This window comes from Lissotriton helveticus, chromosome 12 (genome assembly GCF_964261635.1).
Source record: "Lissotriton helveticus chromosome 12, aLisHel1.1, whole genome shotgun sequence".
Lineage (NCBI taxonomy): Eukaryota > Metazoa > Chordata > Amphibia > Caudata > Salamandridae > Lissotriton > Lissotriton helveticus.
Window position 1 is genome coordinate 626,954,861 of NC_136073.1, and position 14,608 is coordinate 626,969,468.

The 14,608-nt window shown below is 44.5% G+C and overlaps 1 protein-coding gene across 1 annotated transcript in view; it reads left to right on the forward strand.

Annotated features, from left to right (window-relative positions):
• The window catches only part of FHOD1 (formin homology 2 domain containing 1), a 1,641,100-nt gene that overhangs the window by 1,615,672 nt on the left and 10,820 nt on the right, over positions 1-14,608 (forward strand). The window contains exon 23 of the mRNA XM_078670473.1: positions 8,647-8,767. Coding sequence (XP_078526599.1) covers positions 8,647-8,729 — 83 coding nt within the window. The 3' untranslated portion in view covers positions 8,730-8,767. The remainder of the gene's footprint in view (positions 1-8,646; positions 8,768-14,608) is intronic.

Genomic DNA, 14,608 nt, shown 5'->3' on the forward strand with positions numbered 1-14,608 from the left:
ACTACTTTTTGCCCTAGCAATAGAGCCGTTTGCCGTAAGGATTCGATCTGAAATGAGGCAGTGGGGTATCCAGGTGGGCGACACGTACAATGTTCTGTCGCTATATGCAGATGACGCCTTGTTTTACTTGAAAGCCCCGAGGGAGGCGCTCCTGTTGTTGCTGCATCACCTGGACCGCTTTGGCGAGGAGTCGGACTTGCAGCTTTATCGAAGTAAGTCCCTGATCTTCCCACTTTCGGGTCTTGAATCGGTGCCACTTGAGCAACTGGCCGTCACCAAGATGGTGATGCTGCCAAGGACACTGTATGTTCTCCAGAACACGTTGTGCCCTCTTCCGCCTAGGATTTTTTGGACCCTTAACACACTGCTCACATTCCTGCTCTGGGCAGGTCGGCGAAGCAGAGTGGCTCTCCGCACCGTCGTGTGCTCCTTTGAAGGGGGGGATTAGAAGCCCCGCGCTTCGATCTATACTACTACGCAGCGCAGCTGCTTCCAGCTGCCAGATGGTTTGCAGACACGGATGTATGGGAAACGCGATTATTAGCGGGAAGGGCGACGGTGCGGGAGCTCCAGATGGCGTTAATGCGCGGGTCAGGTGCCGGAGCTGAGTTACCCTACGTGGTGAGACATACAGCGGGCGTGTGGCAATGATTTATAGAAAGAATCCTACGCTCGGCGCCCTTTCACAGAGATCTGCCGATTTGGATACTGGCCCCTATGGTAGAAATAGAACACCATATGTCCTTCCGTGAATGGAGAGAGGGGGGATGTGAGGTTCTGGCTGATCTGTACCCCTCGGAGAGCTTCTTGATGTACGAGCAAGTGGAGGAGTCCTTTGGCCTTAGCGGGGGACAATATTTGCATTACCAAGGACTGCGTTCCATAGTGCGCTCGGTCTGGCCTCAGTGTCCGGAGATACCTCCGACGACTCATACCTTAAATATCCTTCTGTCCTGCGGCAGGGACGCAGGCTGATAGCCTTGCTGTACGCGGCAATGAGGCGTGATTCCGCCCCTCCGGAGCCGCCGACCTGGGCGGCCTGGGAGGCTGACCTGGGATCGCCGCTGGACCAGGGGCCTTGACGCGGCGGGTGTCCTGTAATGCGCTTTAAGCTCATTCATTTTCATTTCGTTCACCGTACCTACCTCACTCCGAGGATGGTGAGCTTCTACTCGGACGATAGAAGGGACAACTGCCCCAGGTGTAACGCGGAGGGGGTGGGATTTTTGCACCTGGCCTGGGAGTGCCCGTTAGTGGGGAGTTTCTGGGCAGGGGTTGTGGAGCATATAACTGCCACCACTGGCCTTCGGATCAAACTTACACCCTTACAGTGTCTGCTGGCATTAGTCCCCAAGCCGAGGAAACTGAAACTTTCATATAAATTATTGCAACTGATGTTGGTGCTGGCTAGGCGCAGGGTTGCTATCACGTGGATGGGACAGAGGTCCCCAGACATAGGCACATGGTTTAAAGATGTGAGAGAATGGACACTCGCGGAGGAGACACACGTGCAGACCACTAGGAGGGATGAGAAATTGCAAGAGGACTTGCTGGCATGGCGCACCATGTGTATGGTAGGATTCGCTACGGAAGGGCAGTCGTCACACAGCGACTCTGAGAGCACTAGTGGCAATTATTCTCAGCGCAAGACTCGGGGTCAGAAGGGGAGGGGTCCACTGAGGGGATGCCCGTACAGTGCACGGAGGTGGGCCTGGTTTGTTTCCTCACGATGTCGCTTGTTCTCCGCTTATTTTACTGTACCTCATGAACATACGTATTTCCAGATGTAATCCTTGTCCTTGATGTGCCGTAATGAGTCAGTCGATCTGTATACAAATGTTTGTATGATGCCTTTGGGGGGGGGGGGGTTCTTTTTTGTACATTGCAAACTTGAAAAAATAAAGTTAAAAAAAAGAGTACTTTCTTTTCTCAAAAGGTAAGCACTAGACTGGACATTGAAATTATTGCGTTGTTGGTTGATCGTTTAGTTCTAAGCTCATGCCTTTGCACTACCTCCCTGAGAAGTCTTTGACAGCTCGCTTTCACTACCCTAAATGTAACATGTGGGAAAGGATTGTACTTGGCACAGACCACTAGGAACCTGAGGCGTTAGTCTTTACAATTAATACCTGACTACAGTGGGGTATTTTCAGCACAGGTGCATTGCATAGTTCTCGCTTCAGGTCCTCCAAGGCCTTATGACATTGTGCTGTCCAAATCGCTTTCTTGGGCTGTTTCTTGCCCATTTTACACCAACAAAATTATAATATCCAGCAAATACTTGAAAGGCTTTTACTTGTATCTGGTTGATGGGAACCACTCACTTTATCAAGGACTGGATCTTGGCATCCATTGGGCTGATCTTTCAATTTCTCCACCTGATGTCTGAAGTAGATTACAGAGGACTACCCCACGTAGAACTTGGTTGCCCTGATGGTCAGATTTGTTCCCTGAACCCATACCAACAACTGTTTTAGATGCCCCAGGTGATCCTTTAGAAAATTTCTTAAGATGACAATATTTTTAAGGTACGTCACACACTTCCAGCCCTGAGAGAACATGGTTCACCGGGCTCTGAAAATTCATAGGAGCATACCATAGGGCATCACCTTAAACTGACAGAGCTCTTTTGTGTAAATAAGTGTAGTAATGAAGTCCAGACAGGTTGGTGTAGTTCAAGAGGATTTATTGCCGATATGTAGATGAGATAGATAACTCCAGTACATGTCCTGAACTAGCCGTACCAGGAGCAGCCAGCCTGCTGCTCAGCCCATTCTCAACTGTGGCTTTTCTTCACAGACTCCCAACATTCTGTAATACATCATCACAGTAACATTCCACTGGCTGAGCATGGGGTGGAAAATGGCATACATAAACATGAACAGGAAACTGGGATACTACATATCCCCCTTTCTTATATGACAAAAACAAATAAGATGGAAACCAAAAAGGGAGAACCATGAATGAGATGAAAAGAGAGCCATAAATGAGGAATGACAGAGGAATAGAGAAACAGCAAAGTGAATCAAAGAAATGAACTGCAAGGAAAGAAAAGAACAATAATAGGGAGTAGGAGAAAACGACAGAAGAAAAAAGAAACATAACCCATCCTACCTTCTATATAAAACAGAAAAGAAGAGAAAGATACAGCGAAAGAAGACAACGAGAAAAAGAATAGACGTGAAAGCACCAATCACTACCCCCAAAACACACCTACTGGCCAGGCAGACATGCGAGGAGGCAAAGCATAGCACAAGACAACAAAAGACTGTACTATATCCAGACACACACAACGTGGTGAAGGAAGATTAAACAGAAGAATAAGGAAGAGCTAAAAAGATGCACTACGATAAAGGAAAGATGGAGAAGAAAGTAAAACTAACAACAAGAAACAAGAATCCACAGATGACAAGGAGAAAATATATCATGAGGAGAACTGAAAAAAACGAGAAAACAAAGAAGATGAAAGAAAAATACAATAAGACCACTCATACTTCCCTGTTATAAAATTAACATTGTAATAAAATATAAACATAACATTGCATTGCAAAATTGACAATGTAATGATAAAATGAAGACATAACGTTGAGTCAAATTGGACTGGGACCCATGAGACACACACTATATAAAAGTAAAGACATAACTAATCTGTGTGAAAATGGGAGGACTATAACCCAAGATCAACCCCTACCAAGAGGAAAAGGGTTGTAAATTATTAGAAACTGGACTAAACCCCTTGAAATGATAGCCCTTGTAAAACAACTTCATGTAGAAAGCACAGTGCAGTGTAGTAATGGGACTAAAGCCCATACGACCCAAGTGAGAACTATGGGGCAGAAATAACTGACCTAGACTAAGACGAAAAGGAAGTAAGGTATAGATAACAAATGAAAATGGGTAGGAACCCATAACCAGTCTCTAAGGATAGAGATGGTTAAAGAATGCAAAAGGACTAACACCTATGCATAGATGCCCTGAAAAAAAAAGGCAAGTGTATAGTGAGCAAATGGGACTAGAACCCGTTGCTATCCCTATGTAGGGACAACTAAAACATACAATGCATGCATTTAAACTGAAATAATGAACTCTTGACGGTGTGTACCTAGGGTCCATGTAAAACAGAAATAATGAACTGCTGACGGCGTGTACCCAGAGTCCATGTTCGTACGTAAACAAATGAGACTAGAATCCATTGCTATATCTATGTAGAAAAGAATCAAATGTAGAATGCGCATGTAAAGTAAAATAATGAACCCTTAGACGGTGTGTACCTAGAGTCCATGTACGTACGTACAAAACCCATCATACAATCCTATGAAGGATAAGAATGAAGAAAACAGTAACTTGATGAAATGTACAACAAGTCCAAACCTAGATAGATATGATAAAGCACAACCACTTATAAAACAAGCTGAAATTACGAACCACATTAACACTTCATTTGTAGACAGTTACAACTATGTAAGTATGTGCTACCGTGTCCATTTTTTAATGAAAAACAAAACATAAACATGCCTATCAGAAAACAACTTCTACAAAGTATGCACTTAAAAACCGTCCCAGACACTGTAGCTCCAGACACAGTGCATTAGAAATGGAGTTTCCAAACTCAGACTTGCCAACTCCATATGCACACGCAGTAAAGTACGTGGTGTGTGCCTGTCACCTGGATAGTGTAGACAAACTTCACACCAAGGAAGAGTGTGAGAAGGACTCTGTGGTAAGCGACAACCAGTCAAATTAAAAACCTGGGACCAAATGGCAGCCGATGGAAAGAACACACAAAACAAAAATCCCACTCACCACAGGAACAAAGGGCAGTGTCCTCAGACGTCCATGCGTTGGGCAAACTGTCCTCTGAGATCGGAGAATGACCCACTAGTGCAATAAGAAAATTGTGATATCAACAGCTAGCAGACATACTCGTGGAAACTAACGAGGTGTCAAAATGCAGGACATATGTTAGCGCCACACTTGCCGAATCTGTTGTAGAGATGTGAACGAGGTTGGCATATAAAAGACTGCTAAGCTTGAAAAAGCAGTGGGAGCCAACCTAAACATGGCGGCACGTCGACCACGTTGTGCCGGATGGCTCACGGCATGTCTCTGCAGGAAAGATTGGAGGCAGGACAGAAGAAGAGACGTCCTAGAAGTCACCAAAGCCGTTCCGCGAGACTCCAAAACGAGGTGAGAAGAATGCGCTGTATTAGAAATTCAAACTGCAGCGTAGCAGTTTAACAGCTTTCATATTGTAATACAAGAAGAGGTAAATTAATCCGTAGACGAGAAACATCTCACCAAAACTGTCTCCTTGTATAATGAAAACACGCTTGTGAAAGCAACATTGAACGTCAAAAGCCACGTTTAACTTGCAGAAGAATACAGATGCAAAAACCCTGTTTGCATGATGTCTGTTGCCAGACACAGTCACAAGACAAAAAGGTTGCAAAATAAAAACTTGTGCAGAGCCATGTTGATCCTGCGTATCCCTTGTACAAACTCACATTGGTTCAGCTTCCGCCATGCCACAAAGGACAGTTAGGGACCAGGAATTGTGCCTCTGTGCAACAACTGTACGTAGTTAGTATGTGGCTGGACCACCCCCTTGTGTAAGTCCTTATCATAAGTCCAAAGGAGCAGGTCCAGGCTGGGCAATGGTGGTTGGGCCCTCCTTTGGCATGGACACTGGTGGGGCTGGTTCGCCTGGGGTAGCTCAATACTTCGTTCTTGTGGCAGCTGTAGTTTCTTGTAGCTTCCATCCTCCATCTTGACTTGTCAGACAGATCAGCATTAATTTCTTCAGTTAAACATGTACAGCAAGGGTAAGTCTCCGAATCGTCTCCATAAAATTGTAGTAATGAAGTCCAGACAGGTTGATGTAGTTCAAGATGATTTATTGTAGATATGTAGATGAGATAGATAAGTCCAGTACAGGTCCTGAACTAGACTCACCAGGAGCAGCCAGCATGCTGTTCAGCCCATTCTCAACTGTTTACTTCATAGACTCCCAACATTCCATAATACATCATCACAGTAACATTCCACTGGCTGAGCATGTGGTGGAAAATGGCATACATAAACATGAACAGGAAACTGGCATACTACAATAGTGCAGTCTTTTTCTTAGCATAAAGTGTTAATGTGATCTCCCAGCAGTCACTGATCAGTAGAAAGATACTCAAGTAGTGTTTACCACACAGCTGGTAACTTGTATGTCTTAGACACAGACTGGTTGCAACCCTGTAGTGAGCGGAAATAGATGGGAAATTGTCTCAGGACATCTCCACGCTCTTTCTTCTGCCCCTGTCTTAGCTCAGGAGGAGGTAGTACCCCGTCCACAGAACCATCCTTCATTTCACCATGCAGCAGGTCAGTAAAAAGTTGACTGTCTTCCTCAAGCCCTTCTCTTTTGGCCATGATATTCGGAGGGAAGTCTCACCAGAGGAATGGATAACCATTTTCAAATTCCGTGTGGCACCTGTGCTCACTGAGTAGCTGACTAATAAAATCCTCTCCAGCACCATGTATGGCGCACACCACTCAGCTTCCAAATCCCTTGAACAAATGGGATTTAGCACCAATGCCGCCTGACCATTCTGGACCCAGTCAGTGCTGCTTGGTGGTCTACCACATCCTTTTCAGGTGAATCAGAAGTTCCTTCTGTGACTGAGCTGGGTGGGCTATGCCCTGGGTGCCCTAAAAGAAGCTGTACCCTACCCCTTTCTATTGCATCTCTGTGCAGTCAAACAGGAGACTTGGAAAGAGAAGAGCCTGCTGTCTCCTAAGGTTCCCATTATGCCTTTAATGGTCCTGGTAAACCTTTCCACCAATCTTTCATTTGTGGATTTTACACATGGAGAATTATTAGCTCACATCAGCTTGCTCCCACATCTCTCTCATGTAAAAGAGAAAATGTGTTGCTTACTCATAAATTCCCGTCTTAGGAAATACAAACCATGAAAAGATCCATATGAGTTCACTAGCTACCATCTTCATAATCGTGCTCTTCAGAGGTACCACCTCTGGATAGCTGGTAGCAAGATATACATGCTGCCTAATGCTGAGGGGTGTTAATTTCCAACATGTCAGATGGAACACCTACAGCTGATAGTTTCATTAACGGTGCCTTGCACTCATCTCCTGACTTGCCACTCAAGTGTCAGGTAGTGCAGGTTCTGAAGAATCTGGGTATCTGCCCCTGGTTAGTAGAACATAGCCCATTCCATCCATCCTGTGTCTTTGTTATGCTCAAGTGTCCTGTTATTTGCACTTCATGTGCCAGTGACAACAGAAAATTCCTGTATAATAATGGGATCCCTAGCCTTTTGTTTTGAGCCTGGCTCAGAATTCATGAGCTCACAATAAAGCAGTCTGTCCTCTCAGCCAACATAATGTCATCCAATCACTCCCTTGCTGACTTATTCCATTGCTTCCAACCCAAGTCCCACAAGTGTTGATCACTCAGCTTGTTCTCGGTGAAATCCCTCCTACATAAGTCATCCTACAGATAATACAACTCAGCTCTGGCAGTGACTTGGACCCCAACACCTTGTCCAAATTTGGAATCTCTATCTGCTCCATCAGAAGAAGAGGAAATGAACACCATAGCCATGCCATCTCACAGTCTACTCTGATTTGTTCACTGCCTTTCTCTGGCCCTTGCAAATCTGGTATGATTCCAGTCTCTTCCTAAGACTGATGTGCATCCTGTACTCGGGTCAGCATAGCTCACTCGGTTTAATCCATGTACGCTTCAGGTCCTGCCACTAGTCTAGGGGCAATCACATCTTTGTTCAAGAGATATCCAACACCTTGCTTTTCTCGCCCCTACAGCGACCATGGTTGACTTGCCTCTGGTTTCTACATCCATTTGAACGGTATGGTATTCCATTGCATCCCCACTGGCTGCCGAGCCTGTGCCACTGGCACCATGGAGAATCTGTTCTGATTTTAAATACTTCTCTCAACCAAAAGTGTAAGCATCTGTATTCTACAGGAATATTCCTCCTATTGATGCTAGCTTCCAAGACAAACCCCATTATATTTAGATATATGTGCAGGCGCGCATCTTGTTTTTTTCTCCAGTGGTCATAGTTACAAGTTTGAGTGCAACAGGGCCCTCTCCAATCTCTTAACCACAATCAATACACTTGCTATTATAAAATTGTATTGGGTCCTTCCCTCCCTTTGGCTTGGAGCCATGCTGCTCCAGCCCTTCATTACTCCAGTTAGCTAACGACTTGTCAGCCAACACTGCAAAGAAAGAAGTACTCAAAATGGAATTTTCACTTTTCAGCTAACTCTACTGAATACAGCTTTCACCCTATTGCCCGATTGTATTCAGCTTCTGAATGGTGATCTACAGAATAATTTTTAAAAAAAGCTCTTTAATCAGTCTTCCCATCAAGGCTAAACTTCTTCCTAAATCCTTTTTTTCGCTTTACGAGCCATTTCAACCGTTTATACCAAACATGTGAATCAAAATCATTGTACCCACCAGTGTTATTCCTAGTATACATTCATTTAATTTTGCTTTAAAAACGTAAATTGTGGCTGCGAGAAAGGTGTCCTTCGATAAAGTATTTTGTATTGCAGTGATTAGAATGTAAAGTGTCTCTTCTAAAATGTATTATTTATCTTTTGCAGTAAGAAGAACTCTGAAACGTGGTGTCAGTGAGGCTATGGCAGAGGCGCTGGGCCTGAGCAAATCAAGCGAAGTTCAAGTCTAAAACTCTGGTCATATGAAGGTCAACAGGAAAAACTAGAGGTGTGATTGTTTTCCCCTCTGTGGAGAACATACAAAACCGACTACTTACTTATTTTAAGTGGCACGTTAATGACAAGTGAATATAATGTCAAATGCGTGAACATTGGCGAGAAAGGGGTATTCAAGCAATACATTACCCACTACTGTTGACCATGTATGCGGATGTCACATGAATTATGTACTATATAAACTGTACATCTATAAAATAGCCTTTTATTAGCAACGGAATCCTGTCACGTATATAGGCAAATCATAGAAATGAAATGCTACAGGTATATATAAAATGTCTAAATAAAGTCTTATATAAAATTTCTAGTCAAACAGTTTTTACAGCTTTCCATTTTGTCTCCCATTATGTTCAACTTCCGCTATGCATTCCATATGTCTTTTGAACACTTATAAAGTGGCTTTGGGCTTTCCAAGCGGTGGAGGTATTCGGGTGTGGCAGTGGGAGATGTTTTTGTTGTTGAGGCTGGGTGAAGTTTTAACATCATTCTCTAAATGAATGACATATAGTGGAGTTGAGTGTTGTAGAGTATCAAAGAATTTCATTCAGTGGAGTGGCGTAGGACAGAGCGGAGTGGCATAGAGCTGAGTAGATTGTCGTAGAGTGAAGCAGCATAGAGTGTTGAGTGGCATAGTGTTGTAGAATGGAGTAGAATTGAGAGGAATGGAGCAGTGTGTCATAGAATAGACTGGAATAAAGTGTTGTGGGGTGGTACAGAGGAAGTTGAGTAGAGTATCAAAGACTGTTTTAGAGTGGCATACAGTGAAGTAGAGTGTTATAGAGGAGAGTGGAGTAAAATATAGAGTAGAGTGGTTTAGACTGGAAGGGCATAGAGTGGAGAAGCGGTGAGTGGTGTGTCATAGAGTGGAGTGGCATGTTGTAGAGTGGCTTGTGATAGAGTGGAGTGGTGTGTCATCGAGTAGAATGGAGTGGTGGGTCATAGAGTGATATGTCGTAGAGTGGAGTGGCATGTCATTGAGGGGCATAGAATGGCATGGCATGTTAGAGTGCAGTGGCATAGAGTGATGTGGAGTGAAGGGGCATAGAGTGGAGTAAAATGTCAGAGTGCTGTAGACTGGAAGGGCACAGAGTGGAGTGGCATACAGTAGAGTGGCATGGAGTTGCATGTCGTAGGGTAGAGAGGAGTGGCAAAGAGTGGAATGTCATGGCATTGAGTGGTGTGCCATAGAGTGAAGTGGCGAATCATAGAATGGAGTGGTGTGTCGTGGAGATGCATTGAGTGGCATGTCCTAGTGTGTCAAAGAGTGGTGTGGCATGTCAGACTGCCATGACATGGAGTGGAATAGCTTTTCATAGATTGGCGTAGAGTGGAGGGGCGTGGAGCAGAGTATTATAGAGTTGAGTGGCATACTGTGGAGTATGCATGGTGTTGTAGTGCACTGCCATTACAGACAACACATTTTCAATTGAAATGACCATTACTTTTGCACAGACATACAGTTTTACTAATAAAACTATACAGTGCACAAACAATAATGTGTGGAAGTGGCATCACCTAGTGTATAGATTTTTTTTTTTTATCGTGTTAAAATATTTTTTTCCACCACACTTCAGAATTACAAAACAATTGCTTAATTTGTGCTTTCCTAAATCTGCTATTTTCAGAACTATACACACCATTCATTTACAGACATTTAAATGTTGTTTTGTGCTAGAAAGAAGTCTTCCTTTCACAACCCCAGCAAGATTGTCACACTAATCATCGCACACTGAGGTCAGAGAAAGAAAAATAAATACCAAGCTTCCTTGGACTACAGCCTGACATTTGACTTCTTTCTTTAAATGTGCAGCAAATGTGACAAGATAAGAACAACATTTAAAGACCTGTTTACAAGCTTCAAGTTTATTGTTTTAGACCTCTCCTGAGATCAACAGTATAAATATGTACAAAAAATATCATTATTCATAAAATAGGCACCTTTAAAACAATGGTAAAAAAAGGTGTTAAAAGAATATTAACAGATTATAGCAAACAAATTCATTTGGTGGTATGCAAATTAGATCAATCAAATTGTTAATTCTCAAGGCAATGTATCTGAAACATATAGGTTGTATAAAATGGCACCGAGCCTCAGTCAGTAGTTCACTTGGGCATACAAATATAACATGTGCTAAGTCTTGAACGCCTCCATTACAAAGGTCACAAGAGCCTGATTTTCAGTGGTGTCCTCCCCCCCCACCCAGTGTCTAGCAAAGGCTTTTAATGGGAGGATTTCTAGTCAAAGCAAATTTATGCAATGTCTGACTCTATGGTTTAGTGTAAATCTTAGATATTTTTGACTGATTTTAAATTCTGCTTTGGCTGCATAGAACCTATAGTTAGTGTTCATATTAAGATAAAAACGTAACCTTGGAGTTGATTGTTTCAGAAAAAACTTTGAGTGTCTGTGACCAAGACTGTAAGAGATTGATGGAACATTTAACATGTTATAAAGCTATCTCGAGGTTTTCTTTGAGTGTGGGCTGTAGGAAAGTGCCCCTTTTTTGCATGCTTGCCCCCCACTTTTGCCTGATGTTGATGCTCTTTGACTAAGTGTGCCATGGGTTCCTGCCAACCAGGTAGCAGGTCATATGTTCTTTTCATAAATCTGTTGCACCCCCAATTGACTACTCTCTAGCCACATGTAAGTCCCTGGTAAAAGCTACCAAGGGCACTGTGACCAGGTTAGGCCTCTAAGGGCTGCTGCACTTATTGTGCCTCCCTTCGAGGCCCTGTACCTTTACACACACACTGCAATTGCAGGCTGAGTGTTTTGATGCAGAGTGAAGTGAAGAGTCGACATGGCTCACATCCCTATGTGCCATGTCTACAACTCACTGCCTTTGGCTTAGGTCAGCCATCCCTCTAGCTGGTTGTACTACGCCACTGGTGATGGTACAGGTGCAAGAGCGCTGTACCCCTACAGTGTCTAAGTCAATTCTTAGACATTGTAAGTGCAGTAATGCCATAAAGAGTAAATGGAACGGGAGTTTGTCATTACAAACTCCACAGCACCATAATGGCTATACTGAAACCTGGGAAGTTCGGTATCAAACTTCTCATCACATTAAATCCACACTAATGCCAGTGTGGGATTTAATGAAAAATGCACTCCCAGGGCATCTTAGAGATGCCCCTGAAAAACAACCTAATTCTAGTGTCCTGGCTGAGTAGCTGCTCGCCAGCTGCCACCACCGGACATGTTTCTAGACCCCTAGGTTGAGAGTCTGCCGCGCTCAGGGTCCTGAAACAAAGCACATCCTGGGTCGAGGTGTCAAGCTTCCTCCTCCGGGATGGGCAGGGTCCATGAAGGAGAAGCTTCAAAGGCTTGCCGCCTTTGTGAGCTACCCCAGCCATTTGCAGCAACTGGCCCTCTTTCCCTAATAGAGGATAAGGCCGCCTTTTCTAAAAGAAACATGCGTGGATGACACTGAACATGTATAAATCCCTGAGACCACAACTTTACTTCAGCCAGGGCTACTCAAAAACCACTAAACTGAAGTTTTTGAAATATAGGCTGGGGATCTTGCCTACCAGAGAGCATCAACCACCATGGCTAAGGAGCAATGGCCATGAAGTCTGTCCGCTCTGCAATCTAGCAACGGGTGACATACTTCACTTGACCTGTCTATGCGAAGAACTCCGACAAGCCCGCCGACAGCTACTAAGGGACCAGTTCAAGCAGTTAGGGACCAGCAAGCGCAGGCAGGCTGTTCTTGCATGCTTGAACCCTGCGAACATAAAACTGAATTGCAGATATGTTAAGTATCTCCCCGCGATAGAGCAAAGATTATCCAATTTCCAACCTGCGGCAAGCACTGGTTCCGGCACCTAACGGTCGAACTTTGGGCCTAGGAAAACATTGAAAGATAGATTATTTAGGTCACTTACCGCACATACTTTGAAACGACAAATATACAGACTTCTTTTTATCACATTTTAAAAACTTGTTTAAATGTAACGATTGTACTGGTTTTAATTAACTATACATAATAAAATTTATCTTATCTTATCTTAACTGGCCCCCACCAGTTCTGACCCACACTTTGGCAGAAGAATCAGTGGGAAAACCATGATAGGAGGAGAGAAGTACTCACCTTTGCCAACCCTATCCCCCAGGTGGGGGAGGGGAGGCAAAGCACAACTCTCAGTCCCCACCATTTTGCAGATGAGGGGACACAACCAACCAGAGTGAGGCTTATACCCCCTCCCACTGGAGGGTGGCATAATAGGGGGTGTACCCACCTCAATGAAGGGACCCATTGGTCTCTACCTTTACCTACCTGCAATGCCCCTAAATTTAGTATTTAGGGGCAACCCTGAACCTTGCCTCCTCAGACAAGAGGATACAAGAAGAAGAATGACCGAAGAGCCGTGCTGACGGAAAAAGAGGAAGACACCAACTGACTTGGCCCCAGCCCTACCTGCCTGTCCCGACCTCAACCTGCTCAAGCGAATTCCCGGTGTGTCCTACAGCCAGCACCCCCCCCCCCCCCCCCCCCCAGAACCCAGAGGACCTCCCTGCCTTCACCTTTGTCTCCCATGAGCACTGGATTTGCTCACCAACAGACTCTGGCTCCGGCCAGATCCATGAGTCTGCACCACTCTGCATCCGACGCCCACGGCCCGTTTTCGAGTGGCTATACACCACAAGGAGGTCTCCCCGACCTGAGATCTGGTGATCTTCCTTCAGCCGATGCCTGCTGCCCCTTTCTGGAGGATCTCCCGACCGCAGCTGGTAAGAAAATCCCAACGCCAAAAGACACCCTGCACCCGATGACCCACAGCCTTGGGTGGCCCAACCAACGGTGTCCCAGCATCCCACGACATCCTGGCTTACCTCTCCAAATAGTGATCTCCTCCAGAAGAACTTTGTCCCCGAGTCTGCAGTTAATGTTGCAACCGGAGAATCCCAATTGGAAACAACAGGGCACCAGACGCCAAAACAGCACCCTGCACCCGGCCGCCTCAGTGCTGCTGTGGGTGCACCTTGTGTGCTAACTTGAACCCCCCCTTTCCCCTGAGCTTAAGTCCAGGAGCTTTGCTCCCACAACCTTGTGGCCTGCTCGTGAGCAGCCACCAACTGGAGCCCCCCTATCCCCCATTGGATAATATTGGGCCTCAGCCCTTTGCACCTGGCTGCTCTAGTGCCACTGATGGAGGTTTGAGAGTGTATCCTTGACCCTGGGGGAACCCTTGTTCTAACCCAGGATGCCAACTCCCAAAACAAAGTACTTACCTTGAAACCAATAACGTCATTTCCTCCCATAGGATTGCAATGACTGCTTTTCTGTAAAAAAAAGTTTTTTTAAGTGTGGAGTTGGAAGTTCTATGAAGAAGCATATAAGTGTGTTTTGATCAATTGTATTATTTACCTTCATCCAGGAAATTTCTCAGTGTGGTATATAGGTATATCACACTGAGTAAGAAAAGTAATCTTAATGGCAGAAGGATCTTGCTGTGGGGCGAATGGATCAAACATGGTTCCGACAAGCCATCATAGCAGCTATGAACCCAGAAAACACGATGCTCAACATCCGGTTCACCAAATTTGTCACAAGCGGCTAAAATCTCACAACGGCAGAATTGTAATCAATCCTGTGATAACCTGCACACCCATGAACAAACCTGAGCCCCAACGAATTATGTGCATTTAACAAGGACATTACGCTCCAATATATTCTAGCAACATTTCCGCTTCCTTTAAAACTTTTTTTGTATTAATGACTATCTTTTTAACATTTCTACCTTTTTTCTTTTCTTCTATTTTTTGTACTTAAGAAGTAATGTGTTTTCTTCTTTTTTAATTTTAATTGTTATGATTTTAAGTAAA